Source organism: Staurois parvus, unplaced genomic scaffold, assembly GCF_062004578.1.
Source record: "Staurois parvus isolate SC_StPar_1 unplaced genomic scaffold, SC_StPar_1.0 ptg000450l, whole genome shotgun sequence".
Classification (NCBI taxonomy): domain Eukaryota; kingdom Metazoa; phylum Chordata; class Amphibia; order Anura; family Ranidae; genus Staurois; species Staurois parvus.
Genome location: NW_028318246.1, coordinates 628,129 through 653,729, shown reverse-complemented (window position 1 = coordinate 653,729; position 25,601 = coordinate 628,129). Strand labels below are relative to the sequence as shown.

The window sequence follows — 25,601 nt, the reverse complement described above, 5'->3', positions numbered from 1 at the left end:
ACTTTGACTGGGCCATTCTAACACACGAATATGCTTTGTTCTAAATCATTCCATTTTAGCTCTGGCTGTTTGTTTAATGTCATCGTATTGCTGGAAGGTGAACCTACACCCCAGTCTCAAGTCTTTTGCAGACTCTAACAGGTTTTCTTGCTCTGTATTTGGCTCCATCCATCTTCCCATCAACTCTGATTGTCTTCCCTGTCCCTGCTGAAGAAAAGCATCCCCACAACATGATGCTGCCACCACCATGTTTCACGGTGGGAATGGTGTGTTCAGGGTGATGTGCAGTGTTAGTTTTCCATCACACAAAGCATTTTGCTTTTAGGCCAAAAAGTTCAATTTTGGTCTCATCTGACCAGCACCTTCTTCCACATGTTTGCTGTGTCCCCCACATGGCTTCTCACAAACTGCAAATGGGACTTCTTATGGCTTTCTTGCAACAATGGATTTCTTCTTGCCACTCTTCCATAAAGGCCAGATTTGTGTAGTGCACAACGAATAGTTGTCCTGTGGACAGATTCTCCCACGTGAGCTGTGGATCTCTGCAGCTGTTCCAGAGTTGCCATGGGCCTCTTGGCTGTTTCTCTGATTAATGCTCTTCTTGCTTGGCCTGTCCGTTTAGGTAGACGGCCATGTCTTGGTAGGTGTGCAGTCGTGCCATGCTCTTTCCATTTTCGGATTATGGATTGAACAGTGCTCCGTGAGTTGTTCAAAGCTTGGGGAATTTTTTTGTAACCTAACTCTGCTTTAAATATCTCCACAACTTTATCCTTCGCCTGTCTGGTGTGTTCCTTTGACCTTTATGATTCTGTTTGTTCACTAATGTTCTCTAATAAAGCTCTGAGGCCTTCACAGAACAGCTGTATTTATACTGAGATTACATTACACACAGGTGGATTCTATTTACTAATTAGGTGACTCCTGAAGGCAATTGGTTCCACTAGATTTTAGTTAGGGGTATCAGAGTAAGGGGGCTGAATACAAATGCACGCCATGCTTTTCATATATTTATTTGTAAAAAAAAATTTAGAAAACCATTTATCATTTTCCTTCCTCTTCACAATTATGTGCCACTTTGTGTTGGTCTATCACATAAAATCCCAATAAAATACATTTACGTTTTTGGTTGTAACATGACAAAATGTGGAAAATTTCACAGGGTATGAATACTTTTGCAAGGTGCTGTATGTACCTGAATACTCCTTGTGACTCTCAGTGTGTTATTAAGAAAATAGGATTTTTGACTTGATGTACATTCTTCTTGGAGTATATTATGGGACACAGGTTATTCCCCTCTGTTCTTATAATCCACTCCTACTGTTGCTTGCTAACAAAACCGAGGTGTGCTGGAAGTGGTAGAGGTTATATTGGGCCATCCTTACACTAAGTAAAAATTTTAAAATGTTGGCCTTAACATAAGGCAGTTTGTAATCTGAAGAGCAAGAGAACAGTGAAGCACAGTGGAGGTTCCATGCAGGTTTGGAGCTACATATTTGCAAAGTTTGAGAATTGGTGAAAATTGATGATATTCTCATTGCTGGAATGTACTAGCAGATTATGATGTATCATGCAGTACCACCAGGGAGTTGTCTAAGGAGGAGGAAGTTAGACATCCAATGTCTGCAGAGGAATTGTGGCAAGTTCTCCAGGGTGCTTGGAGCAACCTACCACCCAAATACTTTCAGAAATTGTGTGTATGTATACCTTGGAGAATTGCTGGTGTGTTTAAAAAAAACAAATCCAGGCATGGAGAATTTTACATTGTACCAGCTTGGACCAATGTAATTATGTATATACAGTTGTGCTCAAAAGTTTGCATACCCTTGGATAATTGGAAATATACTGTACAGTGTGTACCATTGTTAAAGAACACATGAGTGAGCAGGCAAAACGCATTTTTATTTCTTATAGGATTCATATTCAACTTTTGGTCATAACAGAATGGCACAATCATAAATCAGAACATGGCAACGAGCAAACAAATTAAATGACCCATGTTCAAGAGTCTGCATACCCTTACTTCTTAAGACTGTGTATTGCTCCCTTTAGCATCAATGACATCGATGCTGAAAGGACAACTTTCACAATGCCTCAGGCCAGCAGCTCAGCATGGGACCCTGAAGCAAGCGAAGATCACTGAAGTAGTCGTGTCTACTTCAGTGATTTCCAATTCCTAGGGGCAGTGACCAAATATGGCATATACTGTACATAGTTATATTTGTTCAAGCTGGACCAGGGTAACAATGTACAAAAATATACCTTTCCTGAAATTCTTCTTTGAGTCCAGGTGCACACTTGTGTGGTGCGGCATATCGCATGTGATTCGCACAGGAACCGCACCACATTCCTGTGCCAATCACAGGCGAATCACGTACATTTTGTATGGCTCAAATCGCACCGCATCCACACCAAACAGGTGCAGTACTCTTTGTTGGTGCGCACTAGAATCGGATCGCATGGGTATTCACACCCATGCAATCCGATTCTACACATCGCACCGTGTTTTGCGGAACGATTTTGGGGTGTTGTTAACATACACACTAGCAGCGGTTTGCATGAACGGGGTACGATTGTGATGTGTTTTGTAATTTGCACAGAAACCGCTGTGAATTCTGCGCCGCATCAGTGTGAACCCAGGTTGAAGGCAAAGGCTGTAACCAAGTCTTTTTTTTTCTATTTATAACACTTTCTAGGTAATTTCTTGTGTAAAAAAAAAAAAACACAAAAAAACCTAATCATTCCATTATTTTTAAAGCATTTCCGATTTATGGCATTTTTAAAATATTTTTATTCGTGTGTATGTAAACATTTATTTATTCACACAGAATGTGAAACAATGTCACTGTAACTAAACCTTGAATGTGATTTCTTTATACAGAGGAACCTGACAGAGTATTTTGTAGCAGTGGATGTAAATAATATGCTTCAGATCTATGCCAGCATGCTGCATGAACGCAGAATAATTTTCACCTCCAGGAAATTAAGTACGGTAAGCAGTTTTGTGTGATGCATTGTGTGTAAAATGTACAGTGATGACTGAGATAGCAAGTTCACCCATATCTGTTGGTTAACATTGCTTCTACCACAGACCCACCAACAAGGTGAGTGTTTGGAGCTCACTCCCATCACAGGCCCCAAATACTTTTCTCCTGCATCCAGCACATATCTAAACTCCCACTCACACCTGAGTTTTTACATGTGGATCAACATGTCTTTGGTGCATTTTGCTGCATAAAGGTCCATACAGTATAAATGGATAATACATGGCGTTTTTGTGAAGATACCATTTATTGCAATGGGCATGTTTAATGCACATATACACACAAACATGCTACTAATTTAAAAATGTGCAAAAAAAATCTTTTTTTTTTTAAGATCAGTTGCCTCTATGACAGCCTGTCAGACCATTACTCTCTGGACAAAACTCATAGCTCGTATGCTAATTCACATGTTTATGGATGTCTCTGTCCACAGTCAGTTGGGCCTTTATCACTGACCTTATGATAATGTGTGAATGCCTCACCAATTACAATTCACCAAGAAATTTCCTGGGATAAGTACATCAAAGAGTTTACAGGAGGTACTCTCTTCCCCTAGAAGAAAAAACCCTGTGTCTCATCCAGTAGGTCTTCTATGCCTGAGGTTAGGAGATTTTTTGCCCCCCTCATTCTTCCAATGCCAAGTCTAAGACAGCAACTTATTTTTTGGAAGAAGACATTAAAGAGCTTCCAAATCAACCAAATCTGGTGCTAAGGCCTCTACCTAGTGATGGGGAGCCTCCACTTTTCATCTGCAGGCCTTCTGATCCCAGCGAATCTTGGATGCATGGGTCCACAGTGTTGTTTCTCAGTTATACAATTTACAGTTGCTAACGTTTCCTCCTCCATATTCCACGTTATTAACCTTCTCACTGCAGCATTTGTTGGCAACAGTGAGGGGTTTTACACCAGCCAGGAATATGTGTAAACATGACAAGCAGTCTGTCGGCTGTCTGATGGGAGCAACTGGGCAGCTATACAGCCGGTAATTCCCCCCCCCCCGTCTTGGAAATTCGCTTTAACGAATTTCTCCTTACCGTGAGTACTCGCAGTTGGATGCGCAGAAATCCCCCATAAAGCTGTGCGAATCTTGCTTACCACGACTGCAGCTAAACTACACGATTCCTGCCCATCCAACCGGGTTAGCTTCTGTTGAAATCTGGGGAATTGGAGCTCCGTTACCCTAGAATGATCACACGACACTCTAAGGCTGCTGTTGGAATTCACATAAAGGGCCGGTTTCAGACTCAGCCCCCGGTTTTATTACAAGCAGACACGCCCCCCACATGAATAAAGTCAATCCCCTCCCACCGAACAATGCAATGGGGAGTGCCTATACACAGGATGTACATTCCGATTGGAGCATAGCCTTTCCTATTATCTCACTGGTCCTCCCCATGAGCCTTCTGAGGTCAGCAGACTTCCTCCCCTTCCCCCCCCATGAGCCCTCTCTGGAGAGCATATTTCCCAGCTCCTAGCAATATGTCCATTCTCTGTACAAGCATTCCCTAGAAATATCAGTCTGTACCTGGATGGGCCCGATACGATCTTTATTAAAACACATCCATCCGGATACAGTTCAGATTGGTAATGGGTTGTAAGATATGCATAAGCCTACACGTGGAGTTCGTACCGCTTGGCGCCTTGTGGCACGGAGTCCATGTGGTACTATGCTGCTGATATGTGGATACAGGCCCGTGGTCTACCGCCAGCGGCATTCGCATCGAATGCCGTGGTGGTATACACGCCGGTCTATAAGCGCAGATCTGCCATCTCATCCATTACCGAGCTGAGTACTGTAATACATACATTGTACATGCGCATGGCCCAATTGCAGCCTTCAGAGCTTTAATTAAGCCACACGAGAGACATATGAATAACACGAATATATGACACATTTAAAGTTCGACCAACAATACAAAATTTCCATGACACCCCCCAGCTTGGGAAAGAAGCTAATGGGTTGCAATATTCATTTCTTTAGATTCAAAGGAAGCAGATGAGTAATCAGGCCTCTAAAAAAAACCTGTTGTCTCATTAAGGAGAACCTGTTACAAAAAATAGTATAGCATAGGGAAAAATCCTGTTTTTAAAACAAGTTGCTGTTGAAACTAGCTCATACAGTAAATATGTCTATCTACATTATTTTCTAAGGGAGAGCAGTTATTATATAGTATGATACTTGACATTGTATATTTCGTCTTTTTGTGCCACTTTGACTGTCATTCTGATGGACAAAGCAGTTTAATTAAGTGGTCATTGCCTCATGAAAGTTCAGCTTTTTATTTTTGTCCAATGGCAGTGACACGTATGCTATCAATTAAAAGGTTTTGTTTTCTTCACAGAAGATATGTAATGCCATGTGGCCATTTTGGCTATAATTAGTGCTTAGAGGAGGAGTTCTGCATTAAGGTAAAAAACCTTTGTGTTCAGCTTCCCACCAGCACCCCATAAATACTTAGCTGAACCCGATCTCGATACAGCGCTGAGCCTGAGAGCAGTATAGTTGCTCTCTCTCTTCTGACAGGGACTGAGGTAGCAGTAGAAACAATTGGCTGCTGCTGCTGTCAATCAAATAGTGTGAAGAGAGAGCAGGGGGCGGGGCCACGCCAAACTGTTTGTTCCAGTAGACACACAGAATCGAGCCTACACGTGTGTCATCATAGGATGCAGTTTTCTTTGGTGGCACACGGAGAAGAGAAGCAGTTGAGAGCACCATTGGGGGACACCAGAAGAGGAAAATTAGGGCCACTCTCTGCAAAACCATTGCACAGAGCAGATAAGTATGACATGTTTGTTGTTGTTTTTTTGTTTTTGTTTTTTTTTAAAACCTTTTTGTATCATTTTAAATCAGAAACATTTTAAGGGAATTTTTGCAGAGATCCTCACATTTATTGAGGTTTATAGAATTCTGTTGCATTGTATCATTGGGAATAACACGTATTGGATTATTTTAGTACCATATTTCATGGCACTGAGTGTGTCTGGACCATTGTTTAGAAAAAAAAGCTGTCTTTATTCAATCTCCCCCAGACAACTTCTAAATATGTGATTCATTCCATTATCCACCTGCTCACTTTTTAAAAATTAAATGATAGGGGAAGAGGATTGACTTATAGAAATTGTCCTTTAGATACATTAAGTAAATTTAGCTTTTTTTTCTTTTCTTTCTGTTTATCAAGAGTTCTTAACACTTTTTCATTTCATTGGTTCCACGAAAACTCTTGAGCAACATAATGAGTTTTCTGATTATTCACACATGCAGAAGGCACATAAAAACCAGTGAAGAGCTTCTTACAATAGTGTCTGCCATCACCTGGATGCACATAGATGTTCCTTTGTGAACCAAGAGGTTTCTTTTTAGAGTGTTCTCTATAAGCCCCCTCCACCCTGTTCTAATCTACTGTACCTTCAGTCCTTACGCATTTGTACTCAATGGTTTTCTTGTCCTCTGATTAATTGCGTTTTTTTGTTCATGTTGTCTGTTATGCTATGATAGAGAAGTGACTAAAGGGAATGCAAGGTAGGCACCTACAGTTACACTCTTCATCGGGTCACATCAAGTTATGTAGTAAGTGACATGGCCAGTGTGTGTGAGGCCATTTCCTATGGCAGCTACGCAGTTCCAATAAAAAAAATGTGTGAACCCTTTAAATCTAACTGGAGGTCTTTCTAAATGGCTTTTAAAATGGGGTGACATTTGAATCCGGTAATGTTTTATTGAAAAATGTTTTCCCATTACACAGACAAATAAGACTAGTATGGTGTGGTTCCCTTCCTTCACTTAACCAGGTGTGACCTTTAAAGCTGAATTCCAGATATGTGGTTTTTTTCTTTTTTTTTGGATTTGCCAGGTATGGAATAGGGATACTTATATTGATCCAGCTTGAACCATTGTAAGTATACATATTCCATACCTGGCTGCTACTACAGTGATTCTTACTGTCTTCCAGGTCCCAAGTGGAGCAGTTGCCCTGCTGCATAGTAACCACAATGTTATTAGTTCAGCATGGGTGGCATTCAGAGAACACCTTGTATTTTCTCAATGAATGCAGAGCTTTCTCTGATTGGATAAGATGTAAAAGTGGGGAGGTAACTCATGAGAAAAATGCAAGGTATTTTATGAATGCTGCCCGTGCCAAGTGGGAGACTCACCATGGTTACTATGTAGCAGTTGTCACACATCTCCAGTAATTCCACTCCCCAACCCCTATTTTTGATCCACTAAAAGGCTCAGCCAAAAAGATGAGACTCCAAATACTGTAATACCGTTGGGTGGAGATTTTTGCTGATGTCACCCATGCCTGTCTTGAGACGACACCAGCGACCATTTTCCTACGTGCTTGCATTGATTAATGTCTGTATGTAAAATTAACATTTTTTTATTAAAACATTTGTCAATATTACACTATTTGAAATCTCATCTTTTTGGCTGAGCCGTTTAGTGGATCAAAAAGAGGGAGAGGAAGGAATGGAATTACTGGAGATGTGTGATCCTTATGCTGAGAAAGCAACGAATCAAGACATATACAGCTCTTTGCTATGTTAGACCACCTATAATTTGGGGTGCGTTTTGCGGTGGTGGGCACGTCACAAGGCAATATATCTTCATGTATATCGTGGACATGGTTATCCATATATACACTCATTTTGATCACTAAGAGACATTTTTTGTGGACTTGTTTGGATCACATCTAGTTTGGTGATTTGTGCACAGACACTGATGATGATATTTTACATGATTTATATATCACCAACATTTTGCGCAGCACTTTACAAAATAAAGGTAGACATTACAGTTACAATTCAATTTGGTACAAAAGGAAACAGAGGGCCCTGCTTGTAAGAGCTTACAATCTAAAAGGAATATATATTGATTGTTTTATTATGGTTCATTGCTTGTGAACAGTATAGCCCTTTAGTGTTTGTTCACATAATTTATTCAGCACAATAGCGCAACAATATTTAGACTATTATTTGTTAGGAATTTGTATTTGGTGCTTTTGAGTGTGGCTATTATTTTGTTTTTATTCGTTTATTTTGTCTTTAGCACTGAGCGCAGTTTTAGATTTATACTACTATACAGCAGGGAAGCTGCTCGCCACAGGATCTTGAAGACAGAAAGAATCACTGTATTAGCAGTGGCTACTACAGTGATTCTCTGCCTCTACAGGGAATATCTAGGTATGAACTATATAATTTTACATTTGTCCAAGATGAACTAATGTAATTTTGCAAAAAAAACAAACAAAAATAAATACCTGGAATTGAAGCTTTAATTTGAAGTTAAACTATTAGTTTTATTTTTTTTTAATGGACCTCTATAGTAAAAAAAATTATTGTATTCTGGTAACTTTATGTGGTTAATACCTTTTAATAATAATGTTCAGTAAATGAATTGATTTAATTAACATGCCTTCATAGATATATTCTCCACATTATATGCAGGCCTACCTGTAGAACAAAAGTAACAGTTACAGGGGTTTGTCTTTAGACTCTCTAATTGAAATTCCATGTGTTGAAGATTTGTGTTGCACATATTGAGCTCTGTGAGAAGTCTCTTTTTTCCCCAACAAATATACAGAAGAGCATGTGTAAAGGAGCCAAGAGCTCCATCTGTTGGATGGAAAAGTAAATATGAAATATTATTATGCAGTATTTTATATTTATCAGACACATTTTACATGTTTCTTTTGAGCTGTAATGATAACAAAGAAAGAAAATGTAAATAAAAGCACAATACATTTCAGATACCATGTTTGCGGACTTTATATACCAGTCACCTAAGTAGGAGCAGTCAAGCAGCTGTATGATCCTTCCCATGAAAAGTCACATTGGTCAATCATGCCTGTTTGCTTGTAGAGGAGGGGGGTACTCTCTGTTTTGGGAAAAACAATAGAGGTCACCTTGGAAAATGTAGCCTGCCAAATTTACTTTGCCACTGAACAGGCTTTGTTGGGGGAAGTTGGACAGACAAATGTCCCCTCATCTAAACAAGATAGTATTTTTTTTTATAGGCAGACAGGGACAATCTTTCCCTATACAAAGCATGTAGAAGACCTCATGTTAAATATGCACTTGATTTAAGGGCATCACTTTGTAAAAAAGGATGTTGTCATCCTAGGTACTTAATTTAGGGCTTGGAAAACTTGTGTGGGGAAATATTAATTCTACCACAATATGTAAAGCTGGCCCTACACCAGTAGAATTTAGTTTAAAAACTTTTGTTTTCAGAATATTCGATTATCTAATGGTTAAGAGTGTCAAATTGCCATTTGGTTTTGATTTCAGTGATGAGAAACTTCAGAGGAGGAGGATGGGGAATTTTTTTCCTCTAAAAATCATACCTACTGTAATGAAAGCCAGTTTAATATGTATGGGATTCCATTCAAATAGTAGGTCTGGATGAAATTTTATGGGCTTTCAAGCTAAATTGGTTAACTCGATCGCAATTAAGAATGTTCTGAATAACTTTTCTATGAACATATATGTAATGTAACTGTGCATAGCAAGTCTAAATATCGCCATAAATTGTCATATTGGGCTAAGGTTGAGTTGTGTTTTTAGGCAAACACAATCTGCTAATAGCTTACAAACAATTGTGTCCTTTGTCTCAACTGATTGTGTTGTTTGAATTATCAAAGCTTTTCAGTTCTGTCAATTAGATTGAGAATTCTAACACTACCATTCCAGTATACAAATTTTCTTCTGTTTAAGCCAGGGCTATCAGTCACCATACCACAGACTGAAAAAGTTTCCTGGCAACCAGCGGATCCTGCTTATTTTTCCAAGCAAGCCAGAAAAATGACAGAAAGGATAGCACTGGAGGCAGGGTAGAAACAGAAAGGAATACAGTGTTGGAAAGAGGGGGAACAAGGAGTACTGCAATGGGAGCGGCAGTAAAAGAAGAGGAAGGCAGAAAAAGAGAGAGTAGCTGTCCATTTACACAGGGGGCATTGTGACACTAAGGCAAACTCAGGACAAAAAAGATCTATCTGCTCTTCAGCAAAAACCGTGTTGTCTTCTCATTCTTGGATGAGACCTTTAACATTGCTTTTATCTATACTTTCGAAGAGACCCTTCTCTATCCTGGAAAAGCATGCCATGTTCTATGTGAATGATCATCATACCACATCAACCTCACCTCCACTATTTGATACCCTAACCCCTCATGTGACAGAGAGTACAACCTTTACCTTGGGAGAGGTTATGGATACCACCTTTATCTTTGAGAAGGGATGGCCACCACCTTTGACAAGACTAACATAATGACTCTGCTGACTGGGTACTGCAGCTGTAACTCCCATGCTTTCCCAGATTGGAAAACAGAAGGTGGAAATTGCTGCAAACCAGAACCCAGCCACTATATAGAGAGGTGAAGATACAGCTTCAGCCTGAACTCCTCCTGGCTATGCTCTTCTGACATGGTTCACCCCATCTACAGGGCTTAATCATAGAGCTGTTCTATGCATGAGTGCTTTTGTTGCGACTGACATCTTTTATTTGGAGAAAATGAATCCAAGACTGGTCCATGTTCTTTTCTTAATTTACCTTTCTGTAATTTAGTCATGCGTTTTCTAATTTCTGATAAGGTTCAAATGTCAGATTGCACCCCTGATAGTCTCCTGTAAAATTAGGTATATCGTTTTGAATTGTTTATTCTTTAATTCAATCAATACAAAGCCCAATTCCTCTCAATCCACACGGTTCCTGCACTTCAACAATTTTGTTACTTTAAACATTTGTTTGAGGCCAAGTCAGGTTTATTTGAATGAACATCAGACAATGATTTATGAGCTTTTCATGTAAAAATTAAGGCAGTTCCAAAGGGTATTAATTGTAAGCCAACAGCAGCCTTCGAAGGTTCACTGCAGTAAGGATCCATTCACAGCAGCCTCTGCGACAAAGTGCAGCAACTTATATGCATTGCAGTGTTGATGCGCCTATCCTGGAGCATCACACTTTTCACTTTTTTTAAAAAAAAAACAAACTTTATTGAAATTTCACACAGTGACATTTCATAAAGTTCTACCGGCCAACATGTGGTGAGTGCCCTGCTCTAGAAAAAAGTACTGCACACAGTATTTTCTTTCAGTGCACGCTGTCTGTAGTGGGACTGCCCTGGAATAACTACCCAACTCAGTCAAATCACACCTGTTGTGAATATACTTTTAGGCTAGGTTCACACTATGCAGGGTGGCTGCGGGTGCAGGAATTGCAGTTCTTCCCGCACCCAAAACACCCCGCTTTCAGAGACGCGTGGGGCTGCCATTCATTCTTAATGGCACCCCCACGCATCTAAAACTGCAGCAAGTGTGCTTGTCTGGCAACCACACTATGCGATTTCCTGGCCTCAGCGGAGAATCACAGACGCAGCCCACAAACCAGCAGTGGGAACCTAGTGATTGAGTAGATCAGTGCGCTATTGTAAAAGTATAACTGTCAGGTTTTTATTGCTGTCGGTTCCCCATTAGGGACAATCACCCTCTCTAATTGCCCTGTTTTCCTTTTTCACCGAGCGTTAAAGTAAAAGAAAAATCACAAATTTTGGGTTGAGAACAGGAATTGTCAGGTAATCTTCCAGTAGGGATACTAGTTCTGGAAACCCTTGTGACAGCAAAGTATTACTTCACTCTGTCTTGAATTCCTCTTCCTGTTTTGTCTATGGGAATGGAAGTGAAGGGAAACCTCCACTAGGGGACACAAAAAAACCTTTACACTATTGAAAATTTAAAAAAATAATAATGCTTTTGGTTCAACTTTAAAGCATCATTCTGCTGGAAATTCGTATTTCACTTTTTGGTAGTTACATTCATTGTAATAAATGGTACTAGGTGTAAACATAATTTTGAAGTGTTCTTGTTTTTATATTTGGGAATATCTACAGTGTTTACCTCTGTGTATGATGGTAAAGAAAGTCTTTGCAAGACAAATATTTTTGCTGGCGTCTTGCTGGTGCACAGAACATCCCATTTTTCTCTCCCAAAACATTCCAACAGAAGGAGTGAGTTACGTTTATCTGGGGGAAGGAAGGCGATAAGGTTCACCTTTACAGGCTGACAGTCTTCAAGGGCAATATTTTATCAGAACAAGAAAGGCTAATTATTAGAAAAATATATGTAGATTATATATATATATATATATATATATATGAGAAAATGAAAACAAGACCTCACCCAGCTATCCTTCTACAGTTCACTGCAAAGCTAATCCTTTTCATTTTCTGAGCTATAAATCTTTGCGAGATGGCAAATTTGGAAAGTGGAATAAAAAGATAAAAGATTAACTTTCTGCAGTAATATGCATAGGAGCTTTGTTTCACAGTATAGTTAAGTGCATGTACTAGTTTAAATGATAATACTTGTCTACAATCATAAGATGGAAAAGCTGCATTTGTTTGCGTTACACTGTGGTTTTTTTACCCTTCTGATTTTTTTGTATGGTAATGTTATTGAAGAAAAAATACATTTTATTAAAGGACCGGACAACCTATAGATGTCGTTTTAGTTCTAGGTAGATGCCTGTGGGTTAAATCACTTACAGGTTTTATAGGGGACAGTGAATTTGTAAGCAGTAAGACTTACACACTGACATTCCTAGGTCCACGGCAATCACAAATGGATCTCAATCTCTTTGTTCCTTTTTTTTTTCTTGTTTTATATGATGGAGAATTCATTGTTGGCTGGTGTCAGCATTGAGTCCTCTTTTACAGCAGCTGGTGGTGGACTAAGACCTCATAGGCTTCTTGCACACAGGCAAAAAAACACTGCATTTGTAGCCTTGTAGTTTTTTGGTTTTGTTTTTTTAAAAACCCAACTGAATTCTTATCTCTGGGACAATGCGTACAGCTGCGTAAAAATCAGTAATACAGCAATGAGTTCAGGGCTGTAAAATAAAAATAGAAAATGTTACATTCGGGTGCAGTAATTTATGCGCATATGCATGTACACGCAAGAATATATGAGTGTATAAGCAGAAATTTTACATGTCTATACAGATGTGCACGTTTACACGCCTGTACACACATACTAAACATAACTTCTGTTTTTTTTACTTAGGATCTTTTGCCAGCAAGGTCCTGTGTATAAACAGAAGTAAATTATTACTTCTGTGTGCAAGAGGCTATAATGTGTGCAGTATAGAAGGAACCTCTGGGAGATCTAACAAGGCAATTTTTTATTTAAACCAGCAATATCTGCTTATATCTGGAAAATCAATTTTGGGTGGAATGATTCTTTCATGCACAATGCAGATCATTGAAATAGAGGTTAAATAGAAGCTATATTGGTTTTGAGTAAATATTGTAATATAACGCATCATATACAGTATATTAGCAAAACATTCAACATTTTCAGATTGTATCTCCATGCTATACAGAGCAGTACGGGCCTCCCTTAAAGCCAGTTAGTCTAGTGAGCAATTTTCAAACATATATACCATAGTTTGTAACTTTCCTACAGACTAAATATTATACACTGATTTGGGTTAGTTTTACCAAAAAATAGCAGAATACATTTTGGCCTAAATTTATGAAGAAAGATTATTTGCAAAATTTTATAACAGAAATAAAGAACAATGTGGGTTTTTTTTTCCCAAATTGTTTGGTATTTATTCATTTATATATACAAAAAATAATTTTAAAAACCCATTGGTGATTACATAGCACAAAATAAAAGCTCTGTCTGTCTCAAAAAAAAATTATAAAAATTTCATTTTGGTACAATGTTGCATGACTAAGTAATTTTCATTCAAAGTGTGACCGATGAAAGCTGAAAATTGGTCTGGGGCAGAAAGGGGGTAAACATGTCCAGTATTAAAGTGGTTAAAGATCAAAAAGCATTTTAGTTTGAGCAAACACTATGGCTCATATTTTAACTACATAAACTGAATATGTACTTTGTTTACAATTACATAAAGTAGTTGTTACACGAAGGTACTTAAGTGTATGACGGAACACGACATACGAGGTGCTATCAAAAGTTTTGAGCCTAGTTTTGTAACACGCCAACAGTTGTCAGCACAAGGTTGCATGCACAGTCACAGGCAGCACTGACCTTCATAAGTCAGTGTGCCAAAAGACATCGTTCTATGTACATCAGGAGCTGTGCAACTGGTGCTATTCAGTCCATGTGCATTACCAAATCTATTTCATCATGGACAGCAAATTAGAACAAAGAGAAAACGTGAAATTCTGTGTAAAACTGAGCAAATCGCTAGATGTCTGCAATGTTGTCAAAACGGCAACCTTTGAGCTGGATCTTTATCTTTAGGAAGAGGGCATTTTTGGGGGTTGCGGTTGTTGAAGGTCTTCCTGATCTCTCATTATTTTCCTGTGATGTTCTTCTGATTTTTGAAGCGCACGTACCACTCAAAACACCTTGAACAACTCATTGCAGCATCGCCGTAAACTTGCCGAATCATGTCACATGTCTCTGTGGCAGATTTTCCCAGTTTCACACAGAATTTCACGTATTAGCCATTCGTTGGATTCAATCTTCTGTGAGAGGCCATTGTTTGAGGGCTCTATCACACTTATGCTTTTCAAGTTATATTAATTTCTTGACTATTCTTGCGACATACATTTATCTACATTTTTATACACAATATTACATTACCTTGAAATATTAACCAAGTAATGTTCTGATAAAATGGCCAAATGAAAATGAAATATTTATTGTTGAAAAAGATAAAATAAAACTCAATGTCAATATCCATATCATCTTAAATTACTGGTTATTGGACATTAAAAGAAGTGTTGTGCAGGTATAGATGATATTTCAAATCATTCAACATCTTTAAAATTAAACGTTAAAGTGAAACAATTGTCAAAATAAAAGTACATATATGATGCAGCCTGTCACTAGCATGAAAAGATACATATGGGCAAAGCTCTGTAACCCAGAATGAGCCATAAGCGAGCTAAAGCCCACTGTCAGCTGACATCACAGAGCCCTTTTAGGCTCTGGAAGGATCCTGACCATATTGTTGGGATCCCCCTGGATGCCTGATTGGCAGTGGGCTCAGCTTCTTAGCGTGGTGCTGAGTGCCGGAGCCAGCTGCTCCCGCCCCCCCACAGCCCAGCACTCCAGTAAGCGCTGAAGGGATACAGTAGAGAGTGGTGTCCTATAGTCACTGCTCTCTGCTCAGAGCAGACCGAGAACTGAGCAATCAGTGCTAGAGCAGGCAGGGGAGAGCTGCAGCATCACAGTGCCATAGAGGTGAGTATGGATATTTTTGTTTTGTTTTGTTTTTTTAATTCCCATAGTTCTCCCTTAATAATGCAGTTTTTGTTACCTGTTAATCCTGACAATAGATTCATTATTTTTGAACATCTTGTTAAGTAGGTGATTTTTCATCATAATGATGCAGCAGCATTTTCACTCTGTGGACAGTAGTTCTGGGTGGACATGTAGTTGTTTTAAAAGGTATTTTAAGTATGCAGCAATATTCTAGCTAACAATTTCATGCATTTTCTTTCTCCTTTTGGGATACAGGTTTAAACCATGCAAATAAGAACTGCATATAGTCACCTCCAGCAGTGTTATGGTTCTTCTGTAAAGGTCACTTTTGCTGGACAACTTGGTTTGCAAATAAAAGTGGAGGAAAATGTAAATGAATGTATGATTAAAAATAAAAACAAAAATCATACACTGAACACTATCATTATATGTCTTCACCCCATACAGTTTTCATTATTTTTTGCTATATAATAGAATTTATTGAAAATGTACAAATACATTACATATGTATTTTTGGGCTGTATGTGTTTTTCTACTAAAGACATTGCTGCACTGATTTGATAAGCAGCTACTAAATATATTAATATTACCTACACCACAAGATCATTGGCATGTGCGCTTTTCCCATCCTTTAGATGAACATTTATAATAAAATAAAGTCCCTCATTTTTTAAATCCTGAGTTACCTCTTGAGCAAATTCAAAATTTAATAACAGAAAATATTTGAAAATTAACCTCCTTATTGAAATAAACACTAAGCGCATTAAAAGTACAACTTGAAGAGCTGCAGCTTTAGCACTTGTACACTCTGACACACAAACACCCTGGACAGATACACAACACAAGAATGAATCATGGTTATACAACAAGGCATCAACTCCCCTCTCCCTGTCTTGGAGCCATCAATGAGCCAGATCCCTGTTCTGTAGCCACGTTGGTGCCTCTTTGACTTATTCAAGCGTAGTCACTCCTGTCATATGCTTATATGATTGCTCCCCCTCAGCATGCATCCCATAACCAGCCAAACGAGGCTTTACATGGCTGGTCTGTGCCTGACACAGGACTCGCTCTAGTGCAGCTGGTGATGTGTTAACTAGAGTGTGTCTGATAATGCAGATGACTACATGTTCCCGGTGTGCTCTTGTCTCTGAATGGGAAGGCGATAACCCAGTATCTTGTAACTGTATATTGCTTTGTATCAGCTTTGTGTCCTTAAATATTCTGCCATCCAGAAAAAAAATGAAAAAAATCTACTGTCTTGGGTGTTAATCTGCTTAGAGCATATAAGCACTAGCTGTACTGGAAAAAATAAAAAAGAATGATAAGGAGAGGAGGAACTTGGCAGAGAGATGGGCAGCAAAGACAGATTCTGATTATGCTATGGCTGGCTGGAGTAACTCCAAAAATGTACCTAAAATTGCTTTTGCTGACCTTTTTCTAAAAATGTTAGTTGCCTGGCAGGTATTAATATTATTATACAGGATTTGTATAGCACCAACAGTTTACGCAGCACTTTACAATTTAAAGGGGTTCAGTACCATTACAATACTGTTCGATACAGAAGGAATAGGAGGGTCCTGTTCATGAGCTTACAATCTATGCTCACCCACTGGCTTGAGTACTTTATTGGTTACTGACCTGGAACATTTTGCCAATCACAGAAGTGGGAGTGGAGACCTTATCTGTATGCTTGTTTTGAGTCAATGGCGTTGATTTACTAAATGCAAGTAGTCTGTGCACTTTGCAAGTGCAGTTGCACTCATTTTCCCCAGAGCTTTACCTTTTAAAGAATGCGAAACCAGGCACAAGGAGAATTAAAAAAAACAGCATTTTTGCTTACACATGATTGAATGATGTAAATCAGCATAGCTTTACCACATTCACTAAGCTCTAGAGAAAATGAGTGCAACTACACTTGCAAAGTGTGCAGTCTATTTGCCTTCGTAAATCAACCCCAATGAGTCAAATTATCATCCATATTTGCGTGAGATCAGTCATTGCAGAACCATACCATAATTGAAATTTTATGAAGCACCATTAAATTGTAAGGTTACCATAGGCCAATATGGGAAACTGCATCCTAGTTACAGAGATGTTTTTAAACCAATAGCCTATTGAGCACAGAGAACTATAGTCTAGCCAGCCATAGAATCCAAAGTGTTGCCAAATAAACAAATGTTTTATCATCGTGGTCTAAAATCCACTTTGCACATACCTACTTGCTAAATTCCCAGAATCTTCTGTATTGCATACAAATGTGGGCCTAGGTATAGATTTGATAAGAGTGAGGCTAATTTAGTTAAGGAGTTATTTCTCTCAATAATTAGAGTGTATGCACACTTACAGCAGTATTAAACCCCAAGCCAAAATTTTGTTTATTGCAATTTAAAAGTCATTAGATGTGATGGCTGTATTAGTTTTTTTCTTTTTTGTTTTCTCCTGGTGATCAGGGGAGTAACACACCTCCTGTATTATACAAACACCACTCTAGATGAATGAGCATGGGCACCTTTGGACAGCAGGACTGTCAGTCTAGGGGGAAGGGAGTGTTAAAAGTACAAACAGATTTAATTGCCGTAACAAAATGCAGGTGAGCTCCATCTAAAACTTTATAATCAGTTACAGCAAACAGGTTTTTCTCCTTTTGGGATAAAGGTTTTACAAAAACTAAATAAAAGCTGATCATTTTAAGCACCCCTGCCAGTGTTAAATGGTCTGTTTCTTCTCTCTTAACTGCTAAAGAGTTTGTTCTTTTGAAAAACAGACTTACTGGTTCGATCACCAAATAAAAATAGATAAAAAGGAAACCTTAAAAAGAAAACTAATACAGCCATCACATCTAAGAAAAAAACTGCAATATACACTGCTCAAATAAATTAAAGGAACACTTTGAAAACACATCAGATCTCAATGGGGAAAAATATGCTGGATATCTATACTGATATGGACTGGGTAATGTGTTAGGAACATAATAATGCCCCATCCTTTGATGGAAATGAAAATTATCAGCTCCTGGACAGTCTGAGGTGCAACCTGGCAGTGTTGGATGGACCGAAACATGACATCCCAGAGGTGTTCTGTTGGATTTAGGTCAGGCGAGCGTGGGAGCCATTTAATGGTATCAATTCCTCATCCTCCAAGAACTGCCAGCATACTCTCGCCACATGAGGCCGGGCATTGTTGTGCACCAGGAGGAACCCAGGACCCACTGCACCAGTGTAGGGTGTGACAATGGGTCCAAGGATTTCATCCCGATACCTAACCAGGGGGCCATTGTCTAGCCTATAGAGGTCTGTGCATCTCTCCATGGATATGCCTTCCCAGACCATCACTGACCCACCACCAAAACGGTCATGCATAACGTTCTCCACGGCTTCTCCAGGCCCTTTCATGTCTGTCACATGTGCTCAGGGTGAATCTGTTCTCATCTGTGAAAAGCACAGGATAGAAACATATAGCCGTGATCTTCAAATAATTCATGCAGGTGATGAAGTGAAATAAGTGATCTCCACTTATGAAAAAATCCTCAAATACCCTGATGAAGTCACGTGACAATGTGACGCAACGTGTTGGTACGCAACTTCCGGTGACGTGGTGACGCACTTCTGGGCGTGGGGGCAATTTTAGTACACCCAACAAACCCATGCAGTACACCCTTATGCATGAGGTTTAGAAGCTTTGTATCTCTGGAAAAAATGTGAGTGGGCAATTTGTTTTTGTCATTTACTTAGTAATAAAATGTTATTGCACCATGGGGGATCTTTTTTTCTGTCTTACTAATATGATCCTGAGTGGGGAGTGAGCTGTATTGAGGTACCTGTGCCAGGAGGAACCTGAGAAGAGTAAGTGGTGGTACTGAAGGGAGCTTATGTGGCGTTTTTCTCCTGTGACAAGATAACATCCATAAGCTGGCCCTTGTGGTCACGTTTTGGAGGTGAGGGGCCATTTTGGCTGTTTGAGGATTTTTTCACCAGAGTGGAGATCACTTATTTCACTTCATCTTCTGCATGAATTATTTGAAGATCACGGCTATATGTTTCTATGTTTTTTGTCTATTGGACATTATTTATGAGTTATTTTTGAGATTATTTATATGAGGTTGAATTAAGAAAAGGTCTTTTGTTATTTATTGGCACTGATCACTATTATTGTTTTTCCCCAGAAGGGGATTCACTTGTTACACTATTTGTATAGTCCCATTATTGGGACAGGAGGGTGGGATATATATGTTATATAGTCTTTTATTTTGAGTCACTTTTTAAGTGTGTATTTAAACAGGTTTTCCTGTTATTTTCACCAGTTTTTCACGTGTTTATTCACAATTGGATCCGGATTGGATCAGAGCACAGTTTGTGGATAATTACATTATACTGTAGAGTTTTGTCATTTATTTTATTGTTTAGCGCTTCACCATTTTTTCATATTGATACCCATAGTAAGAGGGTTATCTTTATGGACAATGGTAGGTGTGACGTATATGCTTGTCTTTGAACAGCCTTGGTCATGGTTGAGGAAGGATGAACAGGGCTTGTGTTTGTAAAAACCTGGCATGCTCATTTAAAGTGATATTAAACCCTTAGTTTTTTTTAAAGCACTTTGAGCAGCTTCTTTATCTTTTGCCTCACTGTTGCAAAATGCTGAGCTGTGGACTGCTCATGTGCGGATAAGGAATGAAGCTGGGACTGCACGTTCGTGAGTTTCTGGGGCTATGCATCTAATGACTGGGTGTGTCCTGCCATATGCAGGATAGAGAGGGGAAGAACATTAATATAAGCATCTGAATACGCAAGAATTTATTTGCATAACAGAACACAGCATTTTAATGTGTTAAGGACACTCTAATCCATAGGGAGTCTGTGTTCAGCGTTTGAGGCAATGTCCACTATTTTTGCCTTCTGCCTACGGAAGCATGACAGCTAGGTTCACAGCACAGAGTGACAAGAGACTGCAGCTCCACATTGAGGGTCCATGTACACGGGACACTTCTGAACGATTGGAAACTGACTGCTGGAAAACGTAGGTTAAAAAACGTCTGTTTATCCGCGCTTGCATACTGCGTTTAGGTGCGTTTATGAGCGTTTGCGTTTAGAAGCATTTTTTAAAGATAACCTCAGGAGACCTTCCAAAATGCCCAGAATGCACTGAAAAACAGTAAAAAATTAGCTATTTCAGACATTTTAAGAGAAATAGAGCAGAAGCAGAGAGAGCAGTATTTGTGGAGATTAGCTGTCTTTTTTTTTTTTTTTTGGTATTTGGATGTGTTGCAGCTCATAAATTATTGCAGCAGTGTCTAACATATTTTTCTTTATTCGAAACCTCAAAGTATGGTGTACCAGGTCCATTTGAGTACCAAGAAAACGCTTTGCATGCATTGTTCGAAAAAAGGCTCTGGACAGCATCTGGAAATTGAAGATCTAAAAAATGTTTCCAAACTCTTATAAATGCGGTTAGCTGTGTTTACAAGCATTTGGCGTTTGAAACGCTGGCAAAATCTACTCCTGAACGCAAGTTTGGGGCATTAAAAAACCCCCACTAAACTGCAGGTGCAGGCTCTGGCTCTGGCTCGTCACCACACACGATGCAACAGGAAAAAAGGTCAGCCGCACATCAGAGGATTGATGAATATAATGTATATTTATTCATCCATAGGACACACAGAATACCAGGACATGAATACAGGTCATGTATTCGTGTCCTAGTGTTTTGTGTATCCTATGGATCAATAAATATACACTATATTCATCAATCCTCCGGTGTGCCGCTGACCCTTTTTCCTATTGCAACATTGGTTTGATGCTGCAGCTGTCCCTCGCTGCCTCTAAGGAAGAGTACTGAGTGACCACTAATCGCCCAATTCTTCTCTGAGCTGAGAGCGGTGACAGTCAGTCATCGCTCTCTGCCCCTCCAGCTCCCCCTGGAGTGCTGTACTGTTGGATTGTGGAGGGGGCTCAGGCTCTAAACAGCACACTGAGAGACTAAGGCTGGCCATACATTATACAATTTTCTTTAGAAAATTGCTTTAGATTTACCAAAAACCATATAATATGAGGTATAACCTAAACAACACTTTCAATTGTATCCAATTAAGCAAGCCTTTGCACTACACAGTTGAAGGTAAATCTAAAAGAAATTGAACAGAAAATTGTATACTGTATGGCCAGCCTAAGTCAGCTGACGGTCAGGCATCTGGGTGGATCCCGACATTAAATTTGAGATACTTCCAGAACCTGGACTGGCTCAGTGACGTCAGCCAACAGTGGGCTCTGTTGGCTGAATCTGGGTCACAGAAGTATACTCCTGTGACCCAAGAGAGAAGTATGACCAAAAAAGCTTTGGCCATACTTAACTTTAAACCAATAAAAATCACTGTCTACTGTAAAAGAATAGAGTGCACACTTGTCAACTGTTTGTAATACATATGGCAGTGTGTAGCAGGTTTGTGGTGCTTCAGAGATGAACATCTGTATGTTATTGGATCATTTTTCTATAGAGAAATAGAAATAGCTGTATTATCTTGAGCCCCGAGGATGTGGCAGCAGTAACCACTCCCTAATAGTTTAGTTCTTGATGTTTGCCGTCTTCCTATGATAGCTGGAACATTTGCTAAGGCACCAGAACCTAAACGTCTCCCCTCAGCTTTCAGCACTTCTTCCATACTTATGCTTGCTGTCCACATGTGTGTTTTTAAGATATTTTTTTAGTTGGGCTGGGACTGACTGCCTCCAGTCCAGATAATTGCCAGACTGCCGTCAGCTCTGACATTGCTCTAGTTGTTATCTGCAAAGATTAACAAAACAATTAAGTCAGTGTGCAGTGTATCTTCTACCAGGTGCAGCACTCTTCATACAGTTAGGCTTCTTGTACACTGGAAACTCTTAAACTTGAGTTTTTTGTTGCCCAAGCTCCTAAACTCAACCCCATAAAAGCCTATGGGGTTTATTTACTAAAGCTGGAGAGTCCAAAATCAGACTCCCTTCTGCATAGAAACCAATCAGCTTCTAACCTCAGCTTGTTCAATGAAGCTTTGGCAATGAAACCTGGAAGCTGATTGGTTTCTATGCAGAAGGGAGTCTGATTTTGGACTCTCCAGCTTTAGTAAATAAACCCCTATGTGTCCATGTACACATAGGCTTCTAGCAGAGTTTAGGAGCTGCCGTGTTTAGGTGGGATTAAGGCTGGATTCACACTTGAGCGATTTAAAGCTTGAAGCTCCAAGCTCAAAAACTCTTGAGGAGAAAAAAATCAATTGTTCTCAATGCAGATGGTTTTTATCTCCACTCCAAGTCGCCTGAAGCCAAACGTCCGAAGTTCAAACAAGTTCTGGAGATATTTTTTTGCCCTATTTGGGCAGATTTTCACGTTTTTGAGTGTTTTTAATTCCATAGAAATTAATGGAAACGCATGATTCATGCGTTTGTGTGCAATTTTCTGCTTAAATGAAAAAATGTTTTAAAAAAAGTAGTGATAATGTATGCATAAATAAATGTAAAATAAAAACATTAAAATCATCAATAATAAAAAAATAATCAATTGTAGTAATAAATGGTAATTAACTTGTAAACTTAACCCCATAACCCTAAAATAAATAAATTAAATAAGTTCTTAATAATAATGTATTATTATTATTATTATTAATTACTAATTATACTTTATAAATGTTAATTTATTATATTTATTTATGATTTTTATTTTATTTACATTTATTTATTCATTTATTATTATTAGTGTTATTTATCCTAGCCAAAAAAAAAATAAGACAATACATAAAATATTAACCCCACTTCACACTACAAAAAAAAATTATAATAAATGAATGATAATAAAAAAAAAGAAATAAAAGCTGATGGAAAAGATAAAGAAGCTGAAAGCGTGCATAAATGAGCAAAAACATGTAAAAGTTGTGCGCAAAAACATGGCCATACATGATACAATTTTCTTGAGTTTTTTGGTTTCGATTTACCAAAAACCATATAATATGAGGTCAAACCCAAACAACACTTTCAATTGTATCCAATTAGGCAGGCTTTTGCAGTACATAGTTGAAGGTAAATCTAAAGGAAATTGGCCAGACAATTGTAAGAAAATTGTATAGTGTATGGCCAGCCTAAGGCTTCATGCACACTAGTGTTTTATTACGCTGCTAAGCTGCTATTAGCATTTTTGTTTTTTGCTCCTAGAAGCTAAATAGTGTTATCCTATGCTTCCATGCACACTAATTTAGGCTATTAGCATTTTTTGAGCTTCAGTATCTAGGAGCAGAAAAAAAGTTGTTTTTGTAGGGTTTTTTTGGAGCGTTTTTCCAGCAGAAAAAAAGCTAAACGTTATATTTCTACATGTTTAATTTTTTGCCTCTTCATGTACTGTAAAAACGCTAATGCTCCTAAACGCTACTAAAAACTGCTATTACCAGCATTTTTTATCCAGGGTTCTTTTAGCCTAAAAAAAAAAATTGCAAGTTCAGGAGAGGGAGCCTAAAACTCCCTCTCGTGAACATGGCAGAATTGCATCCGGGAGAGGAACATTTTGACCTCCAGCCGTGAGAAAACGTGGCAAAAACTCATGTAAACCTTTTTACCGTGTTTTCCATTTTCCTGCGGCCGTCTGTCAAAATGTTCCTATCCAGAATGTAAATCTTCCTCATTCAGGAGAGGGAAGTGTTGGCTCCATGCATACTAGCGTTGTTTTCCATTTTCCCACGGCCATGGTCAGGGTAGACTAGTGTACATGTAACCTAATGCTTCAGTAGGTTCTATTTGCTGTAATTGTATGTATTTAGGTCTCCAGTATAGATGGTAAATACCACCACTCTAGCATCTCTACTTGTCTCTGAGATACATTCACAATAAATAGCTGGTTACATTATATGTGACCTGATATTTTGGCCAGTGGCTAATGGCTAAAATCGACACCGTAAATCTGTTAGATGTTGCAGTCATTTTCTGTCTGGATTTCCTGACATGTTGTATACATAATTCTCAATACCAACCCTCAAACAAGATTTCTATTGTCTGGCATTGGTTATTTATTCTATTATTGGTTTATTAGTTATTATAGCGGTTCCCACTAAAGAATAACTTAAATACATTACTTATTTTAACTTAACTTTCCCTGTGGATGGGCCTAAAGTGCACCTTTCAGTAACCATACAAGTCTCCATGAATACATTCTCATGATGTTCAGAATAGCTGCACCTTTTTATTGTGACATCCTTAAGCTGCCGTCATTGATTTTGTGTAGGCTAGGATGATGTCATCCCTCTGCTGCAGGCAAGAGGAAGCATTTTCTCTGTCTTATCTTTAGCAGAGGGTAATCTGTGTCAGGGCCATTCACACCAAAAACTGTGTTTTTCTTGTTCAAAGATTTTTTTTAAGATTTTCAGAAAAGTAAGAATCATGACAGCTGTTACGCCCACTCAGGGGCAACAGTATCAGAAAACAATAAATTGTAATCCAGAAGATAATATCTCAATACAAAGGCACAAGGCACATAGTACATAACATATTTCTGAAGGTATCAGTAACTGACAAAAGTAGACTATCTAGAGGGGTAGAGGAGCTCAAAACTGATAAAGAGGAGAAGGGGAGATGGGGTCAGGTAGAGCAGGTGGCTGGGGATAGGAAAGGAAAGATGGAGGGTGGGGGAGGGAGAACATCTTCACAAACTTGGGTGTCAATGCACGTGGAAGGCTAAAGGTAAGTTAGGCTTGCTGGATCCAAAGAAGGTAGGACATAGTTGAGCCATGGCTCCCATATCTAAAGGAATTTGAGCTGGAGACTGGTAAGGGTACTGGACAATTTTGCATTGATTAACATTGAAGTCATATGATCCCTGACTTCCTGTATAGAGACTGAGGGCTTCCTCCAGGCCTTAGCTATTGTTTGCTTCGCTGCCAAGTAACGATATATGGCCAGTCATTGAAATTTAGCCAGTCAAAGAAATTTAGCAGTTTGTTGATTTCATAATTTCTGTTTGAAAAATTTTTTATTAATGTTTTATATTTTTTTTTGGAGGGGGCGCAAAACAGTAGCTGGTCTTTCTTAGGGCGCAAAACAGTCTATCACCGGTCCTGCCACCACGCTATTTAACCACCTCCCACCCGCCATATAGTAATATGACGGACGCAAGGTGGTTCTCTCGTTCTGGGAGGACACAGCGGATCACCGATCATGGAAAGAGCCGAAGATGTCGGCTCGGTCATGTGATCAGCTGTGTCCAATCACAGCTGATCACATGGAAACAGGGAAATGCCGGTTATCGGCATTTCTCTCCTCTCGAGCTGTCATGCGGACAGCTCGTGAGGAGAGGAGAGCCAGCATTTGGCTTT

General features: G+C 39.0%; 1 protein-coding gene across 7 annotated transcripts in view; it reads left to right on the top strand.

The window, feature by feature from the left end:
• DENND1B (DENN domain containing 1B) overlaps positions 1-25,601 on the top strand; it is a 319,310-nt gene that overhangs the window by 186,630 nt on the left and 107,079 nt on the right. For all 7 annotated transcript variants that reach the window (XM_089688668.1, XM_089688666.1, XM_089688667.1 and 4 more), the window contains one exon: positions 2,879-2,989. In XM_089688668.1, coding sequence (XP_089544794.1) covers positions 2,879-2,989 — 111 coding nt within the window. The remainder of the gene's footprint in view (positions 1-2,878; positions 2,990-25,601) is intronic.